The sequence below is a fragment of the Phyllobates terribilis genome, unplaced genomic scaffold (assembly GCF_046119375.1).
Source record: "Phyllobates terribilis strain yellow unplaced genomic scaffold, ASM4611937v1 Scaffold_11__3_contigs__length_659146591, whole genome shotgun sequence".
Lineage (NCBI taxonomy): Eukaryota > Metazoa > Chordata > Amphibia > Anura > Dendrobatidae > Phyllobates > Phyllobates terribilis.
The window spans coordinates 298,133,467-298,160,973 of record NW_027362771.1 but is presented as its reverse complement, the minus strand read 5'-3'; the positions used below and the strand labels follow the sequence as shown (position 1 = coordinate 298,160,973).

Sequence of the window (27,507 nt, the reverse complement as noted above, 5' to 3'; positions counted from 1 at the left end):
CACTTTCTGAGCAAACATTGGCAGGGCCCTGACATCCATCCATCAATGACATATTTTGAGACTGCGCTTTTTATATCTCAGTGAGACACAACACCGAGATGTATTTCACTTATTGTGTTGCCATAAAGACAGCAATTAAATTTTCCTCGGAACTTGACAGTAAGTATAGTTTTATTTCTCAATTTTTACAAATAAAACCAGTATAAAGAATAAATAGATGTGACTGAAATTGCCTCTAGGATAGATATAGGATAGATACAACCAATCTTTATTGTTACAAACCTGCACTCAGAGCTGAGAGATTGCTGCCCCTCATATAAAGATTGTAATATGGGTAACCAATTATATTTAGTTATGCCAATAATTACTTTTGTATTTGAAAATGTGCTTTTTTAATAATTCAAAGGTCTTTGATTGAAGCTATAGCTCATGTAATTGAACTATTATGTAGTACTTTATATTATAATTGAAATACCAAGTGCTGATTTCAAGGACCAGGACTTGGATTTTTTTTTACTTAAGTTATGTTTATATAAACTTATACATACAAATAGGCAAATGTAAATGAGAGTAGTTTCCAAATTAAAACTGACAGCCTCTTAGGGACTGAACCAAAATTAAAGTATATTGCAGATTTGTAATTCTATATGTTAAACATGTTAAAATTTAGCAAACATTTTAAAACGTTTTTAAAGCTATGGTGTCCTCTAGACAAATGTAGTCCATATACAGTGGAGTGGAAGATCCTGGTCAGGACCCTTCTCTATAACTCACAGTGGAAAGTTACTAAGCAAGAGCAGTCTTTGCTCTGGTGGATGCAGACTGCATTAGCCGTATGATCAAATGATGTTTCCCTGAGCGATAACAGTTGTCCATCAGGGATTTCATGAACAATATCCATGGCAAACTGCTGGTAGTCGGGACGGGACAGACAGTTGTTTGTAAACTGCCAGGCACAATGGTTTCATAGTCTATAAGGCTGAAGGTAAACACAAATCCATAGAGTTCAACTGATTGCCAAACATGTTGATATATATACTTCCAGCATATACAATTTCTGCTGCCGACCAAGTTATTTTGCAGGTATTTTCATGTACTTCAAACAGCTGCCTTTAAAGAGTGTTTACAGGGGACATTTTGGCACAATTAGGTTTGGCATTTGCACCTTAAAGGGAATCTGTCCCCCCCTGCGACTTACCTGACTTACTAATATGGGCATACAGGTGATAGAAATGTAGAATCATAGAATCATAGAATGGTAGAGTTGGAGGGGACCTTCTGGGTCATCTGGTCCAACCCCCTGCTCAAAGCAGGATTCACTAAATCATCTCAGACAGATATCTGTCCAGCCTCTGTTTGAAGACGTCCATTGAAGGGGAACTCACCACCTCTCGCGGCAGCCTGTTCCACTCATTGATCACCCTAACTGTCAAAAAGTTTTTTCTAATATCTAATCTGTGTCTCCTCCCATTCAGTTTCATCCCATTGCTTCTAGTCTTTCCTTGTGCAAATGAGAATAAAGATGATCCTTCTACAATGTGACAGCCCTTGAGATATTTGTAGACAGCTATTAAGTCTCCTCTCAGTCTTCTTTTTTTGCAAGCTAAACATTCCCAAATCCTGTAACCGTTCCTCATAAGACATGGTATGCAGACCGGTCACCATTCTGGTCGCTCTTCTCTGAACTTGCTCCAGTTTTTCAATGTCTTTTTTAAAATGTGGTGCCCAAAACTGGACACAGTAGTCCAGATGAGGTCTGACCAGAGGAGTAAAGTCCGATAATGTCGTCACGTGATGACTTCACTTGTAAATCTATTCCTACCTGTATGCCTCATATTAGAGGTCTTGTTGGTGTGAAATTTTGGTTTCTTCATACAAGTTTCTGATGGCTTGCCGGCCCTGGGCCCAGAAGAAATCCCTGCCTCCTGTGTATATTATAATGTTTCCCCCCTCCCCTGCACATCACAGTGCCCTGTGACATGCATTTGCGGTGGCCAAATCCCGCACTTCACTTTTTACAGAAGGAGCACTTTTTCCTCCTATATTTGGTCATTGTACTGCAGGGATCTTGTCCGTAGGCGCCGGCGAGTCACTGTGACTTCCTGGCACCTCTGCGAAAGATCCCTGCTCTACAATGAATATAAACGGGAGGAAGAAGTGCACCTTGCGCAAAAAGTGAAGTGCGCAGGTGCAGGATTTGGCCGCCACAACTACACGTCACAAGGCACTGTGATGTGCAGGGGAGGAGGGAAACATTATAACTCACACAGGAGGCGGGAATTTCGTCGGGGCACCGAGACTGGAACACATCAGAAACCTGAATGAATAAAAATAAATTTCACAGCAACAAGACCTCTAATATGAGGCATACAGGTATGAATAGATTTACATTTCTATCACCTGTATGCCCATATTAGGAGGTCAGATAAGTCCCAGGGGGTGACAGATTCCCTTTAAGTATGTCAGTGACTGATATGTGCACATTCTGGCCTAGGAACCTTCAGTGTTGACATGGCAAATAGGGATTCATCATATACTTTGGATAGCATGTTGGAAAAAGAACAGGAAACGCTTTGTTCAACTACTGAAGATGAAGATGGTACAGTTCAAAGTGGAAAAGATGAAGTGGTGGAAGAGTGGCCTGTTTTAGAACCTCATGTTCTACATCTACAAAAGTGAGTAAATGTAAAACTCACAAACCTTGTCAATGTACCATACCGAAAAAGCTGATTTTGAAGTAAAAGCTGTGTTAACCCCCCCACACACACACCCCGAGGGTGGTTTGCACGTTAATGACCAGGCCAATTTTTACAATTCTGACCACTGTCACTTTATGAGGTTATAACTCTGGAACGCTTCAACAGATCCCACTGATTCTGAGACTGTTTTTTTTGTGACGTATTGTACTTCATGATAGTGGTAAAATTTCTTCAATATGACTTGTGTTTATTTGTGAAATAATCATAAATTTGGCAAAAAAATTCGCAATTTTCAAAATTTGAATTTTCATGCCCTTAAATCAGAGAGATATGTCACACAAAAGAGTAAATAAATAACATTTCCCACATGTCTACTTTACATCAGCACAATTTTGGAACCAAAATTTTATTTTGTTAGGAAGTTAGAAGGGTTAAAAGTTGACCAGCGATTTCTCATTTTTCCAACAAAATTTACAAAACCATTATCTTAGGGACCACATCACATTTGAAGTGACTTTGATGGGCCTTTATGACAGAAAATACCCAAAAGTGACACCATTATAAAAACTGCACCTCTCAAGGTGCTAAAAACCACATTCAAGAAGTTTATTAACCCTTCAAGTGCTTCACAGGAATTTTTGGAATGTGGAAGAAAAAAATGAACATTTAACTTTTTTCACAAAAATGTTACTTTAGACCCCAATTTTTTATTTTCGCAAGGGTATCAGGAAAAAATGGACCCAAACATTTGTTGTGCAATTCCTCCTGAATATGCCGATACCCCATATGTGAGGGAAAACCACTGTTTGGGCGCACGGCAGGGTTTGGAAGGGAAGGAGTGCCATTTGACTTTTTGAATGTAAAATTTGCTTGAATAATTAGTGGACGCCATGTTGCATTTGGGGAGCCCCAGATGTGCCTAAACAGTGAAACCCCCCCCCCAAGTGACCCCATTTTAGAAACTACACCCCTCAAGGATGTTATCTAGGGGTATAGTGAACATTTTGAACCCAGAGGTATGACACAGAATTTGATAACATTAGGCCATTGAATAAGTTGTCATTAGTCTTGAGCGCAAGTGCTTGCTGCTTGAGTTTGCATCAGGTTCTCGGGTATGCTCCAAGTATCACGGGTGACATGCTCGAGTGCCCGCCCCGCCTCTTTCACGGTTATTAGACACCCAAATAAAAACATGCGGTGATTGCTAGTGCATGGCAGGCAATCCCCGCGAGGTTTTTTTGGCTGTATAACAGCTGCAAAACATATGGGGCAGAGATTCAAGCATGTCACTTGAGCACCCACGATACTCGGTGCATACCCGAGCTCCCGATGCAAACTCAAGTAACGAGCACTTGTGCTCAACACTAGTCGCCATATCGTCATTTTTTTTTTTACTTTTGAAAAAATCCCAACCCAACACAATCTTATCCCCAACCCTAACCCTAGCCCAACCCTAACCCTAGCACAACCCTAACACAACCCTAACCCCAGCCCTAGTCCAACCCTAACTCTAGCAAAACCCTAAATCGAGCCCAACCCTAACCCTAGCACAACCCTATCACAACCCTAACCCTAGCACAACCCTAGCACAAGCCTAACCCTAGCACAAGCCTAACCCTAGCACAAGCCTAACCCTAGCACAAGCCTAACCCTAGCACAACCCTAACCCTAGCACAACCCTAACACTAGCTCAACCCTAACCGTAACCCTAGCACAACCATAACCCTAGTCTAACCCTAGCCCTAACCCTAGAGTTTTCTTTACGCCGTTCCTCGTGCGGTATAAGTGATTAGACGACTTTATTCTTTGGGTAGGTGCGATTACAGCGATATCAGATTCATATCAGGTTTTTATGATTGACAGCTATCACACACTAAAAAAAACATTCTTTTTGCAAAGATTAGCTTTTGCATCGCCACATTTTGAGAGCTATAATTTTTTCATATTTCGGCCTACAGAGTCATGTGATAGCTTGTTTTTTGTGGGACAAGATGACGTTTTTATTAGTACCATTTTCAGGCACGTGACATTTTTTGATCACTTTCTATTCCAATTTTTGGGAGGCAGAATAAACAAAAAACAGCAATTCTGGAATTTTTTTTTAATTTATTTTTATGCTTTATTCTTCGGGTCAATACGTTTACAGCGGTACCACATTTATATCTTTTTTATGTTTTGGTGCTTTTAAACAATAAAAATTATTTTATAGAAAAAATTATTTTTTTATATCGCTTTATTCTGAGAGCTATAGCTTTTTTATTTTTTGGCTGATGGAGCTGTACGGCAGCCTGATCACGTTTTATTCCATTTTTTGTTTGGCAGTATGATGATTAAGCATTGTTTTTTGCTTAGTTTTTTATTTCTTTTTTTACCATGTTCGCTAAAGGGGTTAACTAGTGGGACAGTTTTATAGGTCAGGTCGTTCCGGACGCGGCGATACCAAATATGTGTACTTTTATTGCTTTTGTTTTTTTTTCATAATAATATTTATGTATGGGTACAGTATACTGTATATATTTTTTGGGGGGATTATTTTTTCATTTTTTTAAAATATTTTTACAATTTTTTTTTTTCACGTTCTGAATTTTTTTTTACTTTTACACTTTGTCCCACTATGGGACTTTCACTTTTTAACCCAGATCGCTTGCATAGCATAGACATGCTGCAGCGGCATCTCTATGCTATGCAGGCTGCAGCGTTGCACACACAAGTTAGTTAGACCGTACACTGAGCACGATCTAGCTAATTTCCTGCTGTCTGGTGACCCAGATGTCGTCATGACGACATCGGGTCGCCATGACAACCACCGGGACCCGGCACAGATATCGCGGGATGCCGGAGAAGAGGTAAGTAAGCAGACCTTACCTCCCCTTGCTCCGGGAATGCTGCGATCGACTTTGATCGCAGCATTTTGGGGGTTAATGTGCTGGAAGCGGTGCAGGACTGCTCCTGGCACATAGCACTGGGTGTCAGCTGTGACAATCAGCTGACACCCAGCGGCGATCCCCCCGCACCGCTTGTGTGCGGGCGCGATCCCGTGATGCATAATAGTGCGTACCTGGTCTAATAGGCCCAGGCCAGTGCGATGTACTATTGCTGATCACATCAGAAAGGGGTTAACATTATAACTGTTTGGGCCCGATTCATCAAAGCTTTCAAGCAAGAATTCTGAAGTAAAAGCTTTGAAAAGTCACAAAATTTAGGCGCAACTTGGAGTTGCACCTAAATTTTGCTAGTTTTGGTATTTTTGCTCCAGTGTCTCCCAGCTCTGCCGAAATGGAATTCATGACGAGCTGTAGCATTCCCTATGCCAGACTGGAGTAAGATTTCTGACGGAGGCACACACCATTTGTCAGACGCAGCAGATTCAGGAAGAGGCAGCAGCACTCCCCCTCATTACGACCAGCGTGAACAATTCTGGTTTCAATGAATCAGGCCCTATAAGTGTTATCTCTGAGGATGTAATGATCTGAGCACCACATGTTAATGCAAATAGTCATTCAAATACATGACTACATTTTGAACATTTTCTTTCAATACTACTTATTTCTTGATGCCTTCTGCAAAATAGAATCATCAATTAATAGTGAATTCGATTTTTGTAGTGGTTATATATCCGTCCAAGCTAATGTGATTTATAAGATGCCTTGTCTAAGTTTTTTCCCATCCTAACACTTCGTCATTTTAAAAGCCAATTAATGGCAATAGAATTTATAGTTCCATAAAAGTTTATGTCGGTATCACAGCCGTTAGATGAGGAACAATCTATTCTTATTATTTCCCTGACATTGATGCTACTTTCGTTGTAACTGCCAGTGATCCAGATCAAATGAAAGATCTTTCTCCTGCTTAACCTCGTAATTATTTAACTCTTGCTCCTTGATTATGTGTATTTTATGGATACAGACTACTATACGGTTTCTCACCCGATTTACTACTGCTAATACTACAACTCTTCTACTGCAATATAGTTTATCAGTATAATTTTTGGAAGATCACTTTGGGGATTAGTGACATCGCAGTGAAAATCAAACATTATTATGGCTACATCTAAACTTTATTTCAATTACAAACAAGACTTGCTCGTCAGAAAGATGACATGAAAACGGTATTCAATGAGGAATCCCATATGGGAGGAGATATCCCGGGAGATGGTTTAGGAATGGATGATCTCCTAAAGAAATTTAGGGGCATGCAAATTAAACATATGCAAGCAATCTGGACAAAATCTAGTCTTGAACAGTATTTAGAACAAGGACTAATCTCAAGAGGCTTACGGGTCTCCATTTTTCCTTCATATGACCTTAGTAGACCCAATATAAAAGAGAAATGGGAGGTCACCCTAACTGAGTGCTCAAGGAAATTAATGAGGATTTTGGCTGAGGATGAAACATATGTGATAGAAAAATTAGAGAGAGAACTTGAAGATGTAACCCCCAAGATAGAGGCAATAGAGGGTAAATCAGGATTTGAAGAGGGCCTTAAACAAACTCTTCAATATATTGATAAAGTAGAGGTCAAAATTAAAACACAAAAAAGGAGAAAATATCTGAGAGATAAGTTGGATAATTCTAAGGGTCAGATTTATAGTTGGAATAAAAATCTGTCACAACAGATTAAAAAGCCCCCTACTAGAAGACAGGAAGGATATAGACAAGATTTTTCCGGAACTGATGCGGAGAGCAGCAATGTCTCGGAATCTGACTCCGAACAGCCTTCCTAGAGAGAGAGGCGAACTGATGTTGAGGACAATAACATCAATCCCTCATTTCCTTTTTTACGGAACAGAGGCCGATGGGAATTCAGGGGGTCGAACAAACACAGGGGCAGAAAGAAATGATAAGGCAAGATGCAAATGAGACTCATTCATTGAGGATCATCAATCTCTCCCAACATGTAATGACTGGTGCCCAGACTAATATTCTCAAAAAGGGTTTCAATTTTTTTTTTTACAACACGTTTAAATAAATTCAATGTTATTAAAGACTTGCATCTGTTTGGACGGAAGCTTATCTTTAGAAAGATTTTTTCAGGACAGAATAAATACTGATTTAAACAAAATAAAGGAGACCTCTTGAATCCATCAAGTCAAGAATCCCGAGCAATGCAAATTTTAGAAGAACTGAATGATGACATCCCGGAAGAGGGGATAGATACGGGTGATAAAAGTAGGATGAAATAGAGAAAGAAAATTTTGAAACCTAAGTCAACTAATATGCCCCCCCCCTACATACTAGCCCTGCTGTTAAGACATTTGTTGATATGGTCACGAAAGATGTTTTACCCCTACCTGAGAAAATAATGAGACCACACACTGAATAAGAGGAAAGGCAGACCATCAATATCATGAAGCAGTGGGATGATGTAATTTTTAAATCTAGTGACAAGTGGGGCAATATTGTGATTTGGCCAAAGGAGAAATACTTAGCAGAATCAAAGAAGCAACTTATCAATAGGGAGTGCTACAGACCCCTCTAGAGTGATCCCACAACTCAATTTTTGGATGAATATAAAGAGCTTGTCCTTCAGGGATTTGAGAGAGGAGCCATAACCAAGAGAGAAAAAGATTTTTTGATGATCAAAAGTCCGAGGGTGGCGACCTTATACATGCTCCCGAAGGTCCATAAGAATTTTGAGAATCCACCTGGGAAACCAATTGTCTCTGGTATAGGAAATCTTACGGAAAAGGCCAATCAGTGGCTAGACCAAGAATTAAGAGGATATGTTTATGATCTCCCTCCTATACCAGAGACACTATGCAGGTGTTAAAGGAGTTACAAGGATACAAACTAGACCAGCAGGAATTACTTGTGACCTGTGATGTAGAAAGTCTCAACACCAGCATAGATCAGGAGAGGGGTTGTAAGGCGGTAGAATTTTTTCTTAATAAAAATGACATTTACAGTCTGCCACATAAGGAATTTATCCTAAATCTCCTCAAATTAATTTTAAAGAGGAATTATTTCCTCTTTGACGGCCGCTTCTACCTTCAAACGTGTGGGACAGCGATGGGGGCGGCCATCGCGCCCACCTTTGCAAATTTATATTCGGGATGGTGGGAGGAGGAGATAGTTTTTGCTGAGGACATGTCATCATTTATTGATTGCATTGTAACGTGGAAACGTTACATAGATGACGTGCTATTGATTTGGAAAGGCACTTAGAAAGATCTCGTGGATTTCATTGACACTGTTAACAATAACCATCTTAATTTGATGCTAACCCTCTGCTATAATAGGGACTGTATACCATTTTTGGATATCATAATATTTAGGGATGCAGAGAATATGATACAGACGGACTTATATCGGAAGGATACAGCGACTAATAGCATTCTTGACGCTGAAAGTGCCCATTCTATCACAACAATTAGGGCCATCCCTAAAGTAGAATTTCTACAATTACATCGGAATTGCTCCACGTTTGAGAGTTTCAAGGTGAGAGCACAGGAGCTCAAATTGAGACTCCCGGAGAGACACTATTCTGAAAGGACAATCAAAAGAGCCTATAACATAGCTATGAGGACTGACAGAAATGAATTATTAGTCCCCAAAAAACGGGACAAGAATTTGAGTGACAAAATCAGATACATTACGGACTATCATGAGGACTGGCAGGAGATGCTGACTATTTTAAATAGACACTGGGATGTTCTCAGATCGTACAGTGATCTTGAAAAATGTCTAACATCACAAGCCTCGTCCGGCTATAGGAAGACAATATCGATGTCCAATCTCCTGGTGTCCAGTCACTTTAAACGTACGGAAACATCACTAGTAACAAAAGATCCCGGATTTTTTCCTCGCAAAATGTGTAGGGCATGTCAGATTTTGATTCCAAAAAAATCATTTACTGAAGCCTTTGGAGAAATCTTCTGCCTTTATCAACATCTCAATTGCAATTCGATGGGGGTTGTATACTGTCTGGAATGCACATGTGCATTAAGATATGTAGGGAAGACAATGCGGGATTTAAAAACCCGCATAAGAGAGCACATCAGAAGTATTATTAATTTTGACAAAGACGAACAGACCAGTCGTGAATGGAATAAAACATTTGCTCCCACTCTGATTGCGAGACCTTTCAAGGACAAGCACGGAATGCGTTGGAGAGAACTTCGAAGATGGGCAATGTGCCAAATCAAACTGAACATTAGGGGAGGGGATCTAGACCTTGCACTCCTAAGGAAGGAGAGGGAATGGATCTTTAGGAATAATAGTGTTAGTCCCCATGGCCTAAACGAGAATTTATACTTTGGCTATTTCCTATAAAATCCTAGGGTATAATTATAGAGTATTTGCTGAAAACGTGGAATTCATGCTAGTCATAAGTTATATTCTGGGTGATGGAATGTGTACGTATATACATTGTAGGTGCACAACTTGCCCATAATAAGTAATAATGGATGGATTGTGATGGCATGAGTTTCTATATTTGAATATAATGTGGACTGGAATTTTGGTCAAAATCTGTTATAATGTGCCCTCTGTCATAAACTTTCAGCAATAGGAAACCATTATTCGGAGGACATGATGGAGAAAAGACTATTTATTTCTGAATCCCCAAAAAAGTATTTTTGAAAAATATATAATGTGATTGGTTGATCCACCTGTCAGTCATGACAGGGTGTATAAATATCCTGCAGATTGGGCCGACCTTGCCCTTAGAAAAAGCCTGTATTCCGGCGATACGCGCGTCAGGGACATTAGTTAGATGGTGATCAATACAAACAATTAATAAATATGGGAATCTAATGCAGCTGATGCAACAAATATACGCTGTATGACCTTATGAGTAAGCTAGCTCTGCTCTAGTACTGACAGCCTTTGATTTATAGGCTGGATCAGCTGGCGACACCACGGAGCTTGAATTGCTGCCCGCTCGCAGGCATAGTGCGAGCAGTACCTTGCTGCACGTGGTGGGTCTTTCTTAGCCGGCTTGGACACTTGGGTGGCCTCTGTGGGGGTCCGCACTGATACTGATCGTGCGGATTGCCTAATTGTGTGCCCAGCATAGAAACACCTAGGGTGGCAGACTTTAACTTTCACTTGCGATCCTAACAGCACAACTGCATGTAGGATTGTCAATGTGAACCGCACCTACTGTTTGTCATCGGCTGGACACATGTAATGAAGTGGAGCTGCTCTCTTACAAAAAATGGTCTATTTTACAGCATGCAGGTTAACATCAAGCTATTAATTACTTATGATCACATCAAACAGGACTATATAAATTGACATAAGATACTTTATGACTGCATGAGTTTGAGTTTTGGCTGCTAAATTCAATATATAGATACAGTATCCTATACTTCTGGATGAAATATATCCATAAGGATCTGTATGTCAGTCATACACTGTATCAACTAACTTTTAAGGAGTCATAAAAGTTATTAAATAGTGACTCCCAATGTGATCAGCTCCATGGCTTTCCATATATGAAAATAAAATACCTGACCTACAATTTATAAGGGACAAGAGTCAGGTTTCTTTTGATTGATAAATTATTTTGGATCTCATCTAAATTTATTGGATCACAGTCCTTTATACATTGACTTTAGCATCTGTGATCTTACATACATCCGCAAAGGATGTATTTGTATGAGGAATATTTTAATTATCAATTTTAATAATTTTCTAATTAAAAATTTATATTAGACACACTCTTTTCCTTTCTTATTCCCTTCCTTTTAAATTCTAATACTACAAGAGTCGGTATAATTGAAGTGGCAATTCCAATCTGGATTGGTAGAGCTGGACCTTAACTTTATTATGAAAGATATTTTCTTAATGGCTTTCTAACATTTTGGGGTGAAAAAATACTTTTAAAATATAAAAAAATATTTTTGAACCACTCTATCTTTAATCTAATGTGTATCAATTAATATGTACTTCTATCTTATTTAAATTTCTTTGCCAGTGTTAAATATATATTCCCAAAGCTTCCGAATCATTCATCATCCTAACTTTAGGAAGTAAGGCGCCTTTTGGAAAGTGGTTATCTACAAATAGAGTTGTGTGGATAAAGTAAACGCTATAAGTTTACTCACTTATTGTTTTGTTGATATCAGAGAGATAAGAGGTTAGTCTGGTACGTCTGAAAAAAAATTTGAAAAGTTATTAGAAATATTAATCAATTATTGAGCTATTTCTTGTAATAGATAACTTTTTATATTTTGCAGTAAGCTGGCAAAAAACATGCAAATATACTGATATATATTCTGCAAACAGAGGTTTTGTGTTACATGTATAGTACTGTGCCAAAGTTTTAGGCAGGTATGGAACAAATGCAGCAAAATAAGAATGCTTTAAAAAAATAGAAGTGTTAAAAGTTTATTTTTACCAATTATCAGAATGCAAAGTAAATGAACAAAAGAGAAATCTACATCAAATCCATATGTAGTGTAACCCATCTTTGCCTTCAAAGCAGCATCAATTCTTTCCGATACATTTGCACAAAGTCAAAGATTTTGTAGGATTTTACTCAAATATATGAGTAACTAGTAATAGCCAATAGGCGATAATGATCATCATTTTCATAAGTAGGTTGAAACACAGCAATTAACTGAAACAGACACTGCTGTGAAGGAGGCTTAAAGAAGTTGTCCACTACTCAGACAACCCCTTCTCAATCTGTATGTTTGCCACTGTAAAAACACATACTCACCTACTGTGGAGGCACAATTACTGGTGCCATCAGTCAGGGCTCAAGTCACATTGTAATGTCACATGATCCCTGCGCCCAATCAGCACTGGCTTAACTGTCTTCGCCTTCGGATAGATCAAACAACAAGAGGATGTCAGAGAGCAGCCGCAGCCCTGACTTCCCGCTGACGCTTGAAAAGTCTGAAGAAGGGGCCAGTGAAGCCGGTGGTGACTGGGCACAGTGCTCACTTGACGCAACAACCTCACGTGAACCCCGGGAATGCGAGTGCCGACACCTCAGATTGAGAAGGAGTTGTCCTAGTGGTAGACAACTCCTTTAAAACTGGGTAAGAAAAAAACATTGCTACAAAAGGTGAGGTTTTTGAAGACAGTTTAATGTCACAGGTTATTACACCATAGAAAGATTGAGCTCAGCAACAAGCCACAAGGTAGTTATACTACATACACAATGTCTCTCCAAAGCAAAAATTTAAAGTCAGACTGAGGTTTCAAGATGTGCTGTACAAACTCTTTTGAAGAAGCACTGAGAAATGGACAATGTTTAGGGCCGTAGAGACAGCGGTGTGCCAAAGAAATTAGTGCTGAAAATGAAAGACACATCATACTTACTTTCAAAATTGGAAGATGCCCTGCAGTTTCATTAGCCCAGAACAGGCAGCAACCTCTGGGACTCAGTTACATTCGTCTACTGTTTGGAGAAGAATGTCAAGAAGTGCTCTTCATGGAAGAATTGCTACCAAAAGTCATACCTTCGATATGGAAACATGGGCCATTGACTCAACTATACACAAAAACATGACACCTGGGGTGTAGAAAAATGGCAGCAGATGCTATGGACGTATGAGTCAAAGTGTGAAATATTTGTTTGTAAAATAAGGCAGTTTGTTCTGTGAAGGGCTGAGAGTGGTCCAAAATTGAGTGACTGCAGGCAACAGTGAAGAATGATGGAGATTCAGTTTGGGGATGCAAATGGAATATGGAATGTGGTCAGAATTAATGGTTTCATCAATGCTGAGAAAAAAACAAGCAGAAACAAATCCATCATGCAATACCATCAGCCAATGTTATTAAGAACTATCTTCATCGTGAAGAAGAACAAGGAGTCCTGTAGGTGATTATGTGATTCCAATTTAGCCCTGATCTCAACATTATCAAGTCTGTTTGGAAATACCCTGGTAGGCCCCCAAGCCAGAACATAACAAATGAGGCCGCAGATGGTGAAAATTACCCGGGGTGGAGGTGAGCCGGTCACAGACAGTTACAGTTTTTGGAGTTTTTCATTAATTTTTTATAATTTTCATGTAAAGAACACCATATCAGAGGAACATTATACTATATAAAGGCTAAAGAGGAGGATATTATACAGTATGGGGGACAAAGAGTGGGACATCATACAGTAACGGGGCCAAATAGGAAAACACTATACTGTATGGGGGCCAGAGAGGACATTATACTATAAGCTACCTGTATTTTACAGTCGACATTCAACTTTAATGGAGCGAACACATAACAGTTAGTTTGGGCCCTAGGCACCAAAGTACAAGACTATGTGTGATATTACTTGTAGAAATATAAGGAATTACACAAACCTACATCCACAGAAGATTAAAAAATTAGTTCTCCAAAATGTTTGAATAACCTTCCTATCGTGTTCTTTCAAAAAATGTGTGCAAGTATACATAGAAGAATTGATACTGTTTTGAAGGCAAAGGGTGGGCACACCAAATTTGATTTAGATTTCTCTATTTTATTCATTCACTTTGCAGTTTGTAAATTGACAAAAAAACAACTATTAACACTTCTATTATGATCACATTCTTACTATGTGGCATTTTTTTTCAGGCCTGTCTAAAAGTTTTGCATGCTATTGTATTTTTTTTTACATTTCGGCAAAGTTTTTTTCTATATCACAATATATTACATTACTAAAATTCAAAATGAGTAATCTTGCAATTTTCACACTAGCCGTTGGCGATTTTTTAGACTCTTACTTCCTGTCCTTTCAGGAATTTTTCAGCAGATTCCTTATCATCAAAGCCAAGATTCACTGCATTCCAAATTGTTACGCAAATACTATTTTTCTCTGATTTTACTAAATGGTTAATACAAATGAGTAAGTATAATATTCAACTCATCAATCGTTAGAGTAGAAATCAAATTTTATTGGACAAACCTCCCAATGATAACAATATTTTTTTCACAACTAAAAAAACTCTAAATATTCCAAATTATTATGTGCAAAAGAGATGCCAAAATTTTTTTAGGTTGTAAAGAACTGAAAATCGTTATTTGTTGAATTTGCTGCTTTAACTGGTCACATTTACTGAAATCAAAAGATTTTTCAATCAAGTTACATCTTAACGTAAGAGCCCTTCTTTCATGTCACCTTCACAATTCTTGCTTCCATTTAACTTGTGAGTTTTTGGATAGTTTCTGCTTGAATTTCATGGAAGGATGTCAGAATAGCCTCTCAGAGGTGCTGTTTTCATGTGAACTGCCTCTCACCCTTATAGATCTTTTTCTTCAGGATACTCCAAAGATTCTCAATTGGGTTGAGATCAGGGGAGGATGGTGGCCAAGCATGAGTTTCTCTCCTTTTATGCCCATAGCAGCCAATGACTCAGAGGTATCGTTAGCAGCATGAGGTGGTGCATTGTCATGGATGAAGATGATTTTTCTACGTCTGGCATGGATGTTCTTTTTGTACCATGGAAGAAAGTGGTCAGTCGGAAACTCTATATACTTTGCCGAGGTAATTTTCACACCTTCAGGGACCCTAAGGGGGCCTACCAGCTCTCTCCCTATGATTCCACCACCTCCTTGCCAATGTCGCACCCTTGATGGGACATGGTGGGACTGCTCAATCCATCTGGACCATCTAGGGTTGCACGGCACTCATCAATAAACAAAAGTGTTTTAAAATTAGCCTTCATGTGTGTCCAGGCCCACTGCAACTGTTTTTGCTTGTGAGCACTGTTTAGCATTGGCTGAATAGTAGGTTTATGTGTTTTTATGTCTTTGGAGAGTGGGAGGAAACCAGAGAACCCGGAAGAAACCCATGTAAACACTGGGAGAACATACAAACTCCTTATAGATGTTTTCCTTGATGGGATTTGAACCCAGCGCTACAAAGCAACAGTGCTAACCACTGAGCTACCGTGATGCCAACCTTGGGGTTCGTGGAACTCGAGAGGCACCAACAGCTTCAAATACCTGTTAACTGCTTTGGAATGGTATTTTAGCAGCTGCTCTCTTAATCCAAAGAATTTGTCCGGCAGAAACTTTTCTCATTATGCCTTTTTCTGCACAAACCCAATAACAATAGATAATATCACTAACCCTGCTCCCCTCCCTTCACAATAACCTTTGCATACGGTCATATGATGCTTCAGTACAGAAGATATTGTCTAAATTTGTTCATTTCTGCTAATATCCATGTGAATTTCTTAAACAGCTGGAACTTAAGAGTCCTACTGTGAAAATTGCAAGATTTTCCTTTTAAAAAAAGTTTGAAAAAAAATCCAAAACAAAACATTGCCATTTAAAACTATTTTTTTGTGTTAAATGTATTTAAATAAATGATTTTCTGATGACATTCCCTTCAAACAAAACTAAAATGGAATATATCAGACAAAACATGTGCTCTACAGTAACCTAATTCTTTCCAGGTTTCTCGGTGAACAATTGGCTCAACAATTTCTTGACTCTTCTTATGAAGTTACAGTAAAGTCAGGGCAACCTTTGCTTGTTAGGAAGCCTGGTAAGAACAATTATCTTTATTTCCATTGTAAGCTTACAAAAAGCAAATAACTGGTTCCAGAAACAATTAATAAGAAAACCAAAGATTTTTCTGTAAAAAAAAAAAATCTGGAATACAATAATAGACTAGTATAAATGTGGCCTAGTTTGGCTTTGCAGTTGGGTGCATTTTCCAGTTGAGAACATCCATTCATGACAGAAAACAAATAGTTTAAAAATTCAGTGTTCAAACAATAAAGTCACATTGTATATTTCAAGGTCAAAGTGCAAAAGATTACTGGAGACTTCTTCGAGAGCATTCTGAAGCACAACTGCAAAAAATGACCATTTCACAAAGTACACTAAAGGTAATGGTTATTTTGTGGAAAATCAGACTTTTTATGTGTTATGTTATTTTGGAGCTAGTAGCAAATACGCTGCTTTTTTCTGTGTCCACATTAGGCTATGTACTTAAAAAAAATCATACTTGTTTTTCTCCTTTCGTTCCAGACTGAACTAAAAACATATAATACAAACATATTGTATAAAGAGTAAAGACATATTCCCACAAGTTTGGATATTCCTGATATTTTTTTTATACATTAACATATATAGGTTTTCATGGTGCTTCAGCAAACTATATACCAATATATTATGTATATACCGTATATACACATGTGTATCGTCAGATAGCTTTAACATTATAAAAGGTAATTCTGGCAATATACAGCCAAAGCTCTGCTCACCCCAAGGGCCAGCTGCTGCACAATTTTGTTTCACAGTCATGCGGCTATTGACCACACCATCTGGCTGTGCTCTTGAGCCCCCATTCTCATTAGACTACTGTTGGCCAATAGTCTAATGAACAATTTGTCAGATGAAATATCGATTCGGCATGTTCAATTTTGGACTGTCGATCGTATCGTCTCATAGTGAACACAAGAGCTTGGCCAAATGAGAGTTCGTGTGTATGGGAGTGACAGCAGAGATCACTACCGACAGAATGATCAGCCAAACCATCATTCTGCCGACAGCCATCTAATGTTTATGGAGGCTTTCAGGCTCATACAACCCCTGGCAAAAATTATGGAATCACCGGGCTCGGAGGATGTTCATTCAGTTGTTTAATGTTGTTGAGAAAAAGCAGATCACAGACATGGCACAAAACTTAAGTAATTTCAAATGGCAACTTTAGGGCTTTAAGAAACACTAAAAGAAATCAAGATTAAAAAGGTGGTACTCAGTAAGGGTAATTTTTTTCAGACCAAGCAGAGGGAAAAAATTATGGAATCACTCAATTCTGAGGAAAAAATTATGGAATCATGAAAAACAAACACACAAAAGAACACTCCAATACATCACTAGTATTTTGTTGCACCACCTCTGGCTTTAATAACAGCTTGCAGTCTCTGAGGCATGGACTTAATGAGTGACAAATAGTACTCTTCATCAATCTGGCTCCAACATTCTCTGATTGCTGTTGCCAGTTCAGCTTTGCAGGTTGGAGCCTTGTCATGGACCATTTTCTTCAACTCCCAGCAAAGATTTTCAATTGGATTGAGATCCGGACTATTTGCAGGCCATGACATTAACTTTATGTGTCTTCTTTCAAGGAATGTTTTCACAGTTTTTGCTCTATGGCAGGATGCATTATCATCTTGAAAAATCATGTAATCATCCCCAAACATCCTTTCAATTGATGGGATAAGAAAACTGTCCAAAATATCAATGTAAACTTGGGCATTTATTGAAGATGTAATGACAGCCGTCTCCCCAGTGCCTTTACCTGACATGCAGCCCCATATCATCAATGACTGTGGAAATTTGCATATTCTCTTCATGCAGTCATCTTTATAAATCTCATTGGAAGGGCATCAAACAAAAGTTCCAGCATCATCAGCTTGCCCAATGCAGATTTTGCGATTCATCACTGAATATGACTTTCATCCAGTCATCCACAGTCCACGATTGCTTTTCCTTAGACCATTGTAACCTTGTTTTTTTCTGTTTAAGTGTTAATGATGGCTTATGTTTAGCTTTTCTGTATGTAAATCCCATTTCCTTTAGGCGGTTTCTTACAGTTCGGTCACAGACATTGACTCCAGTTTCCTCCCATTCGTTCCTCATTTGTTTTGTTGTGCATTTCCTGTTTTGGAGACATATTGCTTTAAGTCTTCCTTGGTCTACCAGTATGTTTGCCTTTAACAACCTTCCAATGTTGTTTGTATTTGGTCCAGATTTTAGACACAGCTGACTGTGAACAACCAACATCTTTTGCAACATTGCATGATGATTTACCTTCTTTTAAGAGTTTGATAATGCTCTCCTTTGTTTCAATTGACATCTCTCGTGTTGGAGCCATGATTCATGTCAGTCCGCTTGGTGCAACAGCTCTCCAAGGTGTGATCACTCCTTTTTAGATGCAGACTAACGAGCAGATCTAATTTGATGCAGGTGTTAGTTTTGGAAATAAAAATTTACAGGGTGATTCCATAATTTTTTCCTCTGAATTGAGTGATTCCATAATTTTTTCCCTCTGCTTGGTCTGAAAAAAATTACCCTTACTGAGTACCACATTTTTAATCTTGATTTCTTTTAGTGTTTCTTAAAGCCCTAAAGTTGCCATTTGAAATGACTTTAGTTTTGTGCCATGATTGTGATCTGCTTTTTTTCAACAACATTAAACAACTGAATGAACATCCTCAGAGCCCGGTGATTCCATAATTTTTGCCAGGGGTTGTATATTCATCATAGATTTCATTATAGAAAGAAACCACAACTCTGACGGATTGAAACACCACCAGCGCCTTTCATACCCGATTGAGCTTTCAAACCAGATGTACTTGTAATTATATAATTTTTTATTTATCATAGTGCTCATTGTTTGCTAAGATACCAACTTCAAAATTTCTGGATCAGATTCAAGATTTCAGGAGAACACTGGAGATAATGTACAGAGCATCTAAGATAAATCAGAACAAAGCTGTACTTATCATGAGCAACAACCCTCTAACTGACTTTATTGAATGGCAAGAGAATGAGTCACCCATGCAGTACTTCTGCAAAGAAGTCATCCAAAACCAGGTATGAACTAGCTCTAAAACCAATCTCACTTCTGCTCACTCTTATTGCCTTTTGGAAAGTCCGCTTCAAGCTAGTAGATCTGTTTTAAAGGGGTTATCCAGTACTATAATATTGATATTGGCAAAGGTTATGAATATCAGATTAGTGAGGTCTAGTACCCAACTGATCCACTGTTAGCAGGCTCAAGGCAACCGGAAACACATGGTGTATAGAGCCTGAACTCCATAACTCCATTGTGTAGATGCCATTCTTTGGTACTGCAGTACTGTGACTGGTGAAATGAATGGAGTGAAGGAAGAGGCAAAGAATCATAGTAAACCAATGTAAAACCGGTCCTACTATGTAGGAAGGCGGTTAGCTTCACATTACATTTAGTCACATAAATGCTGTAGATCTGAACTAGTCCATGAAGCATTTTTTAACCATAATAGCATTTTATTCCTTTTTAAACTCGTATATAAACATTTTTTTGTATCTTTTTTTTGCAGTGCAGCGATAAGAAGGACATTAACGCATTCAGAGTACAATTGACAGAAGCTGGGAAGAAAAGTTACAGGTTGGAGTATGTATTAAAGTCTATTTTAAGCCATCTCCGGCTACCAGGTCCCGGTATACCGGTAGCTATGTGTGATCTCCCCAATTAAGTGACGACTTATGCCATGCTGTATTTGTATTTATACATTCAGTACCTGATGTGGTCTCTTAAGGAATATCCCTACAAGTGGTGTTAAGCATGTGTAGCACCTTTATTATATGCACAGACACTTTACTTTATTATATTGAACGTATCATAGGCTTTGTGCAGCTCCAATAATGTTTGTTTTGGGAATATACACTTGACAGCAGAACATTCATAATTTTTGGCATAGTCACTATATTATCTATATCTTGTTTCTAAGTCACCATATTGTATAGGATTTTGGATTCTCTGTCTCCCTTGCATCTGTGTTAGGGGTTGTAGTGTACAGGACTCCTTAGGGTTTACTAGGGTAAGATGACGGTGAACGGGGGCGCTATAACTTGCGTGCTTTATCTAGGGTGCTAACCTTCGTGGTCAAGTAGGGTGATGAATAGGGTATAATGTCCAGGGTAAGCATATTAGTTGGTCTTCTCCCTTTTTGCCCCCCTCCCCCGATCCCTGAACCCCTGTCTCTTTACATGGCACAATGGTAGATCATTTATTTGTGTATGCCACTATATGTACTTGTTATCTGGCCTGGGAAAGTTTCTATGATAAATTCCTTTTTAATGGTATTAATAAAGGTTCATTTTTACTGGGTGAGGAATTGTTTATATCAGACATTTGTTATACTCTCCATATTATCAATAACACTGTCAGTCCATTTGTCCTGTATCTCTTTGCTTATGTTTCTAGAGAACCGGTTACAAAAAAAAATACAACTTATATAGTTTAGTGCATTTAACTGCACAGTAGACGAATAGTAATTATAATCAGGAGTGAAAGGAAAATGCTAATAATTGTGTCCGTTTCCCAGATTTGTTACTGAAGATACATGTAAGAAACTTAAAGGAGAATTTTCTAACCGCTGCAGAATAAGAAAAAGTCAAGTCTTGGAAGGTACTGACTATCCCAGTAGATGCATCCAGCTGCCCAGTAAAGATGGTAATGAACATAATAAATAAATACTAGTTTACCAGTTCCACTGTTTTTGTTCTTTCTTACTTAAATAAAACCTCTCAAACTAACCGATAAGGGATGATAAGTGAAAATGGAAGCCAAAAGTTTGGTTCACCAAGTCTTCAACTCTTTATATGGTGGATACATTTAAGACTTATGCTGCAACAAAGTGGATCATGCTTTTCCAAGACAGCTCGGAGAGCATCAGCAATAAAAAAAAATCATAGAAACATAAAAGGCTGCTCCTCATTATATCCACCATTTTACCTTTTAGCATGCACAGAACTTCCTAAATATGACATAGTAATTAAGATAGAAAAACAAAGTACAACCTAATATCAAGTGGACCTGTCACAAGGTAAAAAGAGGCCACTTTCTGCTCCCCTGAGTTTTCTTTATTTTTTTTAACCTACCTTATGGTTCTAGAGATATGGGCCTCTTAATTTTGTACTAATTTTATGGTCTTTACAAGGTACAAGTGTAAGACATTCCCATGGAAAATCCTGTAAGCAACGGTCTTTTGGCCAAGACCATAAAAATTAGCACTAAATAAAAGATCATATATCCAGATCCAAAATGGTGAATTTAAACAAAAAAAAAAAAACAAAACACTGGAATGCCAAGAGAAGCAGCAGGAATTAAATTGACTAATTTTGACCTGGTGACAGGTTCTCTAACATAAAAATCCAGTGCATTTGTCTTAAAAAGGAGCCAGAATTCTGCCATATGTGACATACGTATCAATTAAATGTTTAAGGCTGTGTGCCCACTATGCGTTTTTTAAGCGTTTCCGCAGCGGCAATTCCACTGCAGAAACGTTGAAAAAATGCTTGGTAGAAGGTCTGCCATGTTCCCCAATGATAATCCGCATGTGCTGTGCACATGCTGCGGAAATTTCAGCTGCGGATTATCATTGTGGAAAAATCCGCAGCACTACCAATCATTTTGCGGAAGCTCTGCGTTTTCGCCGCCATTGACTTGCATTGGAACACATGGAATCAGCATCACTGCATCTGTACATGCGGATTCCATGCGTTTCAATGTGCGGATGGTACCTGGGTGTGGAGAAGAGGAGACTATCCTCCGGACCCGGGTACCATAGTACCTGTAAAAAAAAGAATAAAATAAAAAATAAATATTATACTTACCTTCTGATGGCCCCCGGTGTGCTTGTCTCGGCTTGCCGGCAGCTTGCGGTGGACTCAAGGACCTGCGGTGACGTTATTTAGTCATGGGATGGGTCACGCGACCGCTGACGTCGACAGGTCCTTTAGTCTACCGCGAGCTGCCAGCAAGCCGAGACAAGGACACCGGGGGCCATCAGAAGGTAAGTATAATATTTATTTTTTACCATTCTTTTGGTCACACTAAATCCGGTTGCATGGATTTATATACTGTGACCAAGTTGTCAAGCACTTTCCAAGTGAAGCCAATAAAGATGCTCCAGATTTATCAAATTACATGATCCACTAATAAATTTGGTGCAATTTAAGATTTGCTCGTAAAACATGGTATATACAGTACAGACCAAAAGTTTGGACACACCTTCTCATTTAAAGATTTTTATGTATTTTCGCGACTTTGAAATTTGTACATTCACACTGAAGGCATCAAAACTATGAATTAACACGTGGAATTATATACTTAACAAAAAAGTGTGAAATAACTGAAAATATGTCTTATATTTTAGGTTCTTCAAAGTAGCCACCTTTTGCTTTGATGACTGCTTTGCACACTCTTGGCATTCTCTTGATGAGCTTCAAGAGGTAGTCACTGGAAATGGTTTTCACTTCACAGGTGTGCCCTGTCAGGTTTAATAAGTGGGATTTCTTGCCTTATAAATGGGGTTGGGACCATCAGTTGTGTTGTGCAGAAGTCAGGTGGATACACAGCTGATAGTCCTACTGAATAGACTGTTAGAATTTGTATTATGGAAAGAAAAAAGCAGCTAAGTAAAGAAAAACGAGTGGCCATCATTACTTTAAGAAATTAAGGTCAGTCAGTCCGAAAAATTGGGCAAACTTTGAAAGTGTCCCCAAGTGCAGTTGCAAAAACCATCAAGCGCTACAAAGAAACTGGCTCACATGAGGACCGCCCCAGGAAAGAAAGACCAAGAGTCACCTCTGCTTCTGAGGATAAGTTTATCCGAGTCACCAGCCTCAGAAATCGCAGGTTAACAGCAGCTCAGATTAGAGACCAGGTCAATGCCACACAGAGTTCTATCAGCAGACACATCTCTACAACAACTGTTAAGAGGAGACTTTGTGCAGCAGGCCTTCATGGTAAAATAGCTGCTAGGAAACCACTGCTAAGGACAGGCAACAAGCAGAAGAGACTTGTTTGGGCTAAAGAACACAAGGAATGGACATTAGACCAGTGGAAATCTGTGCTTTGGTCTGATGAGTCCAAATTTGAGATCTTTGGTTCCAACCACTGTGTCTTTGTGCAACGCAGAAAAGGTGAACGGATGGACTCTACATGCCTGGTTCCCACCGTGAAGCATGGAGGAGGAGGTGTGATGCTGTGGGGGTGCTTTGCTCGTGACACTGTTGGGGATTTATTCAAAATTGAAGGCATACTGAACCAGCATGGCTACCACAGCATCTTGCAGCGGCATGCTATTCCATCCGGTTTGCGTTTAGTTGGACCATCATTTATTTTTCAACAGGACAATGACCCCAAACACACCTCCAGGCTATGTAAGAGCTATTTGACCAAAAGGAGAGTGTTGGAATGCTACGCCATATGACCTGGCCTCCGCAGTCACCATACCTGAACCCAATCAAGATGGTTTGGGGTGAGCTGGACCGCAGAGTGAAGGCAAAAGGGCCAACAAGTGCTAAGCATCTCTGGGAACTCCTTCAAGATTGTTGGAAGACCATTTCCGGTGACTACCTCTTGAAGCTCATCAAGAGAATGACAAGAGTGTGCAAAGCAGTCATCAAAGCAAAAGGTGGCTACTTTGAAGAACCTAGAATATAAGACATATTTTCGGTTGTTTCACACTTTTTTGTAAAGTATATAATTCGACATGTGTTAATTCATAGTTTTGATGCCTTCAGTGTGAATGTACAATTTTCAAAGTCATGAAAATACAGAAAAATCTTTAAATGAGAAGGTGTGTCCAAACTTTTGGTCTGTACTGTATATCCATAGATTTCTACAAGGTAAGTGTCAAGCACACCTGCATCGTAGAAGTCTAAGCACATGTTTTTTTGCCCAATAAAAGTAATGGCAGATATAAGCCACTGTGTTTTTTAGAGTTGAGTGTATGACTTTTTCTTAAAAAAATCCTAAGGGAACCTGTCATGTCCCCTAACGCAAATGAATTCTGTACCTGCAGGTTAGTGTTCCAATGTTGTCTGGCCACCTTACTGAAAGCATGGCTACTGGGAGGAACACAGTGAGTATCGGCTGTCGGCATGCCCAAGCACTTTGATAACTTGCTCTGCACAAATGCGCTGTGGAGCAAGCTGTTAAAGTGCCAGGCCATTCTAACAGCCGCTACTCAACTGTGTACTAAGAGGTGACTATATCCGCACCACTATGACTGAAAGCTGGGGCTCTCGGGAGAAATAAAGTACACTTCCTCCCGGTAGTCGGACAACATTGAACCGCTAAAGCTGCAGGTTAATAGCATTTGGGTACAGGACAGGCTCCCTTTAATATATTCAACACATTCCATGAAAGCCGCCTGAAAAAAAAAAGCAAAACAAAATAAAAAAAAAAACACTGGGTGGTGCCATAATAATTTTCTTATCTAATTCATACAACACAATTTCTTCCTCCTTGCCTCTTTAGCCATTACCTCAAGTTTTACATACTTTATTATGGACAAAAGTTTAGCACTTACACATAAAGCTGAGAAAGATCTGCATTTTCTGCAAAGAGAGTGGAGTGGGCTTGTGGCAAAAGCTAGGTTGCATTCACCCAGACAGATTGCATTTTGGGGGGGCAGATAATTATGCTGTCAGCCACTGTGAATGGTCATTTGCATAGCATTAATGACAATTGTGGACAAGATTTATTTCGTGATTTAAAACCGATCTGTCACTAAATTTTACAATTCATTCTGCGTGTATTAACCTCTTCCAGGAGCCACAAGTTTATTTTTCTGTCAACACAGCTGTGTAAGGGATTTTTTTTTTAGCGGGATATGTTACAATTCTCTGTACCAAATATAGTAGAAGGTGAAGTTAGTTCTTACTATTTATTTTACAGATGGAGCTACAATGGATTCTGTGTACAGTATATTGCTACAGCAAGACTTTGCTTTTGATGGGACCACAAAGACTCAGGTATTCAGTTTACGAGTAGAAAAAATTATTTATTTTTTTTTGCTTTGCAGAATCAGAAGCTGGTAGCAGCATTACAGAACCTACAACCACAGCTCACTCTTGGGAATCCCTAACTTACACAGCATTGATGGATTCCAGGCCTTCCATAACAGTGCCCGGAAGAGGAAACTTTAGGCATGGTCAACCAACAAAGTGGATTGTTAACAGTACCAATTATGCCAACAACATAGACTAACTTCTTATATAAATGTGTCGTCAACAAATACTGTAAACAGAAATAAAGAGTGAGAAGTATATAATTTTATTACTTCAGTAAAAGCTACTTGTAGTCTGTTATTGTACCGGGCAGGTAAAGTCAAATCCACATTATATTTTGTCCCAACATCAGATGTATGCATGCAGGAGTTTAGATACATAGACTGGACACACAAAGCCTATTCTTCTACATACAGTGAAGGAAATTATTTGATCCCTTGCTGTTTTTGTAAGTTTGCCCACTGACAAAGACATGAACAGTCTATAATTTTAAGGGTAGGTTAATTTTAACATTGAGAGATAGAATATCCAAAAATAAAAATCAAGAAAATCACATTGTATAAATTAGACAGATTTATTTGTATTTTGCAGTGAGAAATAAGTATTTGATTCCTCTGGCAAACAACACTTAATACTTGGTGGCAAAACCCTTGTTGGCAAGCACAGCAGTCAGACCTTTTTTGTAGCTGATGATGAGGGTTGCGCACATGTCAGGAGGAATTTTGGTCCACTCCTCTTTGCAGATCATCTCTAAATCGTTCAGATTTTGAGGCTGTCTCTTGGAAACTCGGAGCGTCAACTCCCTCCATAAGTTTTCTATGGGATTAAGGTCTGGAGACTGGCAAGGCCACTTCATGACCTTAATGTGCTTCTTTTTGAGCCACTCCTTTAATGACTTGGCTGTATGTTTTGGGTCATTGTCTTGCTGAAAGACCCAGCCATGACCCATTTTTTATGTCCTGGCGGAGGGAAGGAGGTTGTCACTCAGGATTTTACGGTCCATAGCTCCATCCGTTCTCCCATTGATGCGGTGAAGTAGTCCTGTGCCCTTAGCAGATAAACACCCCCAAAACATAATGTTTCCACCTCCATGCTTGACCCAAAGGTGTTCTTTGGGTCATAGGCAACATTTCTCTTCCTCCAAACACAGCGAGTTGAGTTAATGCCAAAGAGCTCAATTTTTGTCTCATCTGACCACAGCACCTTCTCCCAATAACTCATCCAGGTGTTCATTGGCAAACTTCATATGGGCCTGCACATGTGCCTTCTTGAGCAAGGGGACATTGCGGGCACTGCAGGATTTTAACCCTTTAAGGTGTAACGTGTTACCAATGGTTTTCTTGGTGACTGTGGTCCCAGCTGCCTTGAGATCATTAACAAGTCCCCCTCCCCTGTGTAGTTTTAGGCTGATCTCTCACCTTACTCATGATCAAGGATACCCCACGAGGTGAAATTGCATGGTGCCCCAGATTGATGTCGATTGACAATCATTTTGTATTTCTTCCATTTTCTTACTATTGCATCAACAGTTGTCTCCTTCTCACCCAGCGTCTTACTTATGGTTTTGTAGCCCATTCCAGCTTTGTGCAGGTCTATGATCTTGTCCTTGACATCCTTAGAAAGCTCTTTGGTCTTGCCCATGTTGTAGAGGTTAGAGTCTGACTGATTAATTGAGTCTGTGGACAGGAGTCTTTTATACTGGTGACTATGTAAGACCGCTGTCTTTAATGCAGGTAACAAGTTTATTAGGAGCGTCTAACTGATCTGTAGAAGCCAGAACTCATAATGGTTTGTAGGGGATCAAATACTTATTTCTCACTGCAAAATTCAAATAATTTATCTAATTTATACAATGTGATTTTCTCTATTTTTTTTTTTTTAATATTCTATCTCTCAATGTTAAAATGAACCTACCATAACAATTATAGTCAATATACATAAGGGGGCCTTCATTTTAAATGATCGTGGCAAAAACGCCAATTAAAGAATGCATGGCTAGTAATTACCACAAGCCTACTCAGCATTAAATATAATAATAGGAGAAACAGAGTACATATGGGCATAAAAACAGTATAGCTTTATTAGATATCAAATATAAAAAGGGCCACGACAGGTGGCGACATGAAGTAGTAATAGATTACAAAATGCAGCACATAGTCATATGAATACAGCATATATATACTTTGAGAAAAATTTCCTCAGGAAAAAAGAGGAAAAGAGGGCAAGCACAAAAGGATATAAGACACACCATGCAAATGCACCGCTCCATACAAGTGTACGGGTAAATATGCAGTGTCAATGTAAATATCAGATGTCGCTTACCAAACGCAATAATAGATAAAAGTAAG

General features: G+C 39.0%; 1 protein-coding gene across 4 annotated transcripts; it reads left to right on the top strand.

The window, feature by feature from the left end:
* On the top strand, positions 1-25,531 carry TSGA13 (testis specific 13). 4 transcript variants are annotated; one of them, XM_073650746.1, is made up of 8 exons: positions 1-159; positions 2,495-2,675; positions 16,033-16,124; positions 16,382-16,470; positions 18,977-19,186; positions 19,675-19,742; positions 20,683-20,765; positions 25,174-25,531. In XM_073650746.1, exons 1-8 carry the CDS (start codon positions 99-101, stop codon positions 25,356-25,358), a joined length of 969 nt encoding a protein of 322 aa, XP_073506847.1. In that variant the 5' UTR covers positions 1-98; the 3' UTR covers positions 25,359-25,531. The 4 variants fall into 4 exon arrangements, with proteins under 4 accessions (XP_073506847.1, XP_073506846.1, XP_073506845.1 ...); XM_073650745.1 differs by having other exon boundaries at positions 3-159; positions 19,675-19,748; positions 25,174-25,527; XM_073650744.1 differs by having other exon boundaries at positions 4-159; positions 20,683-20,810; positions 25,174-25,525.
* Positions 25,532-27,507: the final 1,976 nt, after the last annotated feature.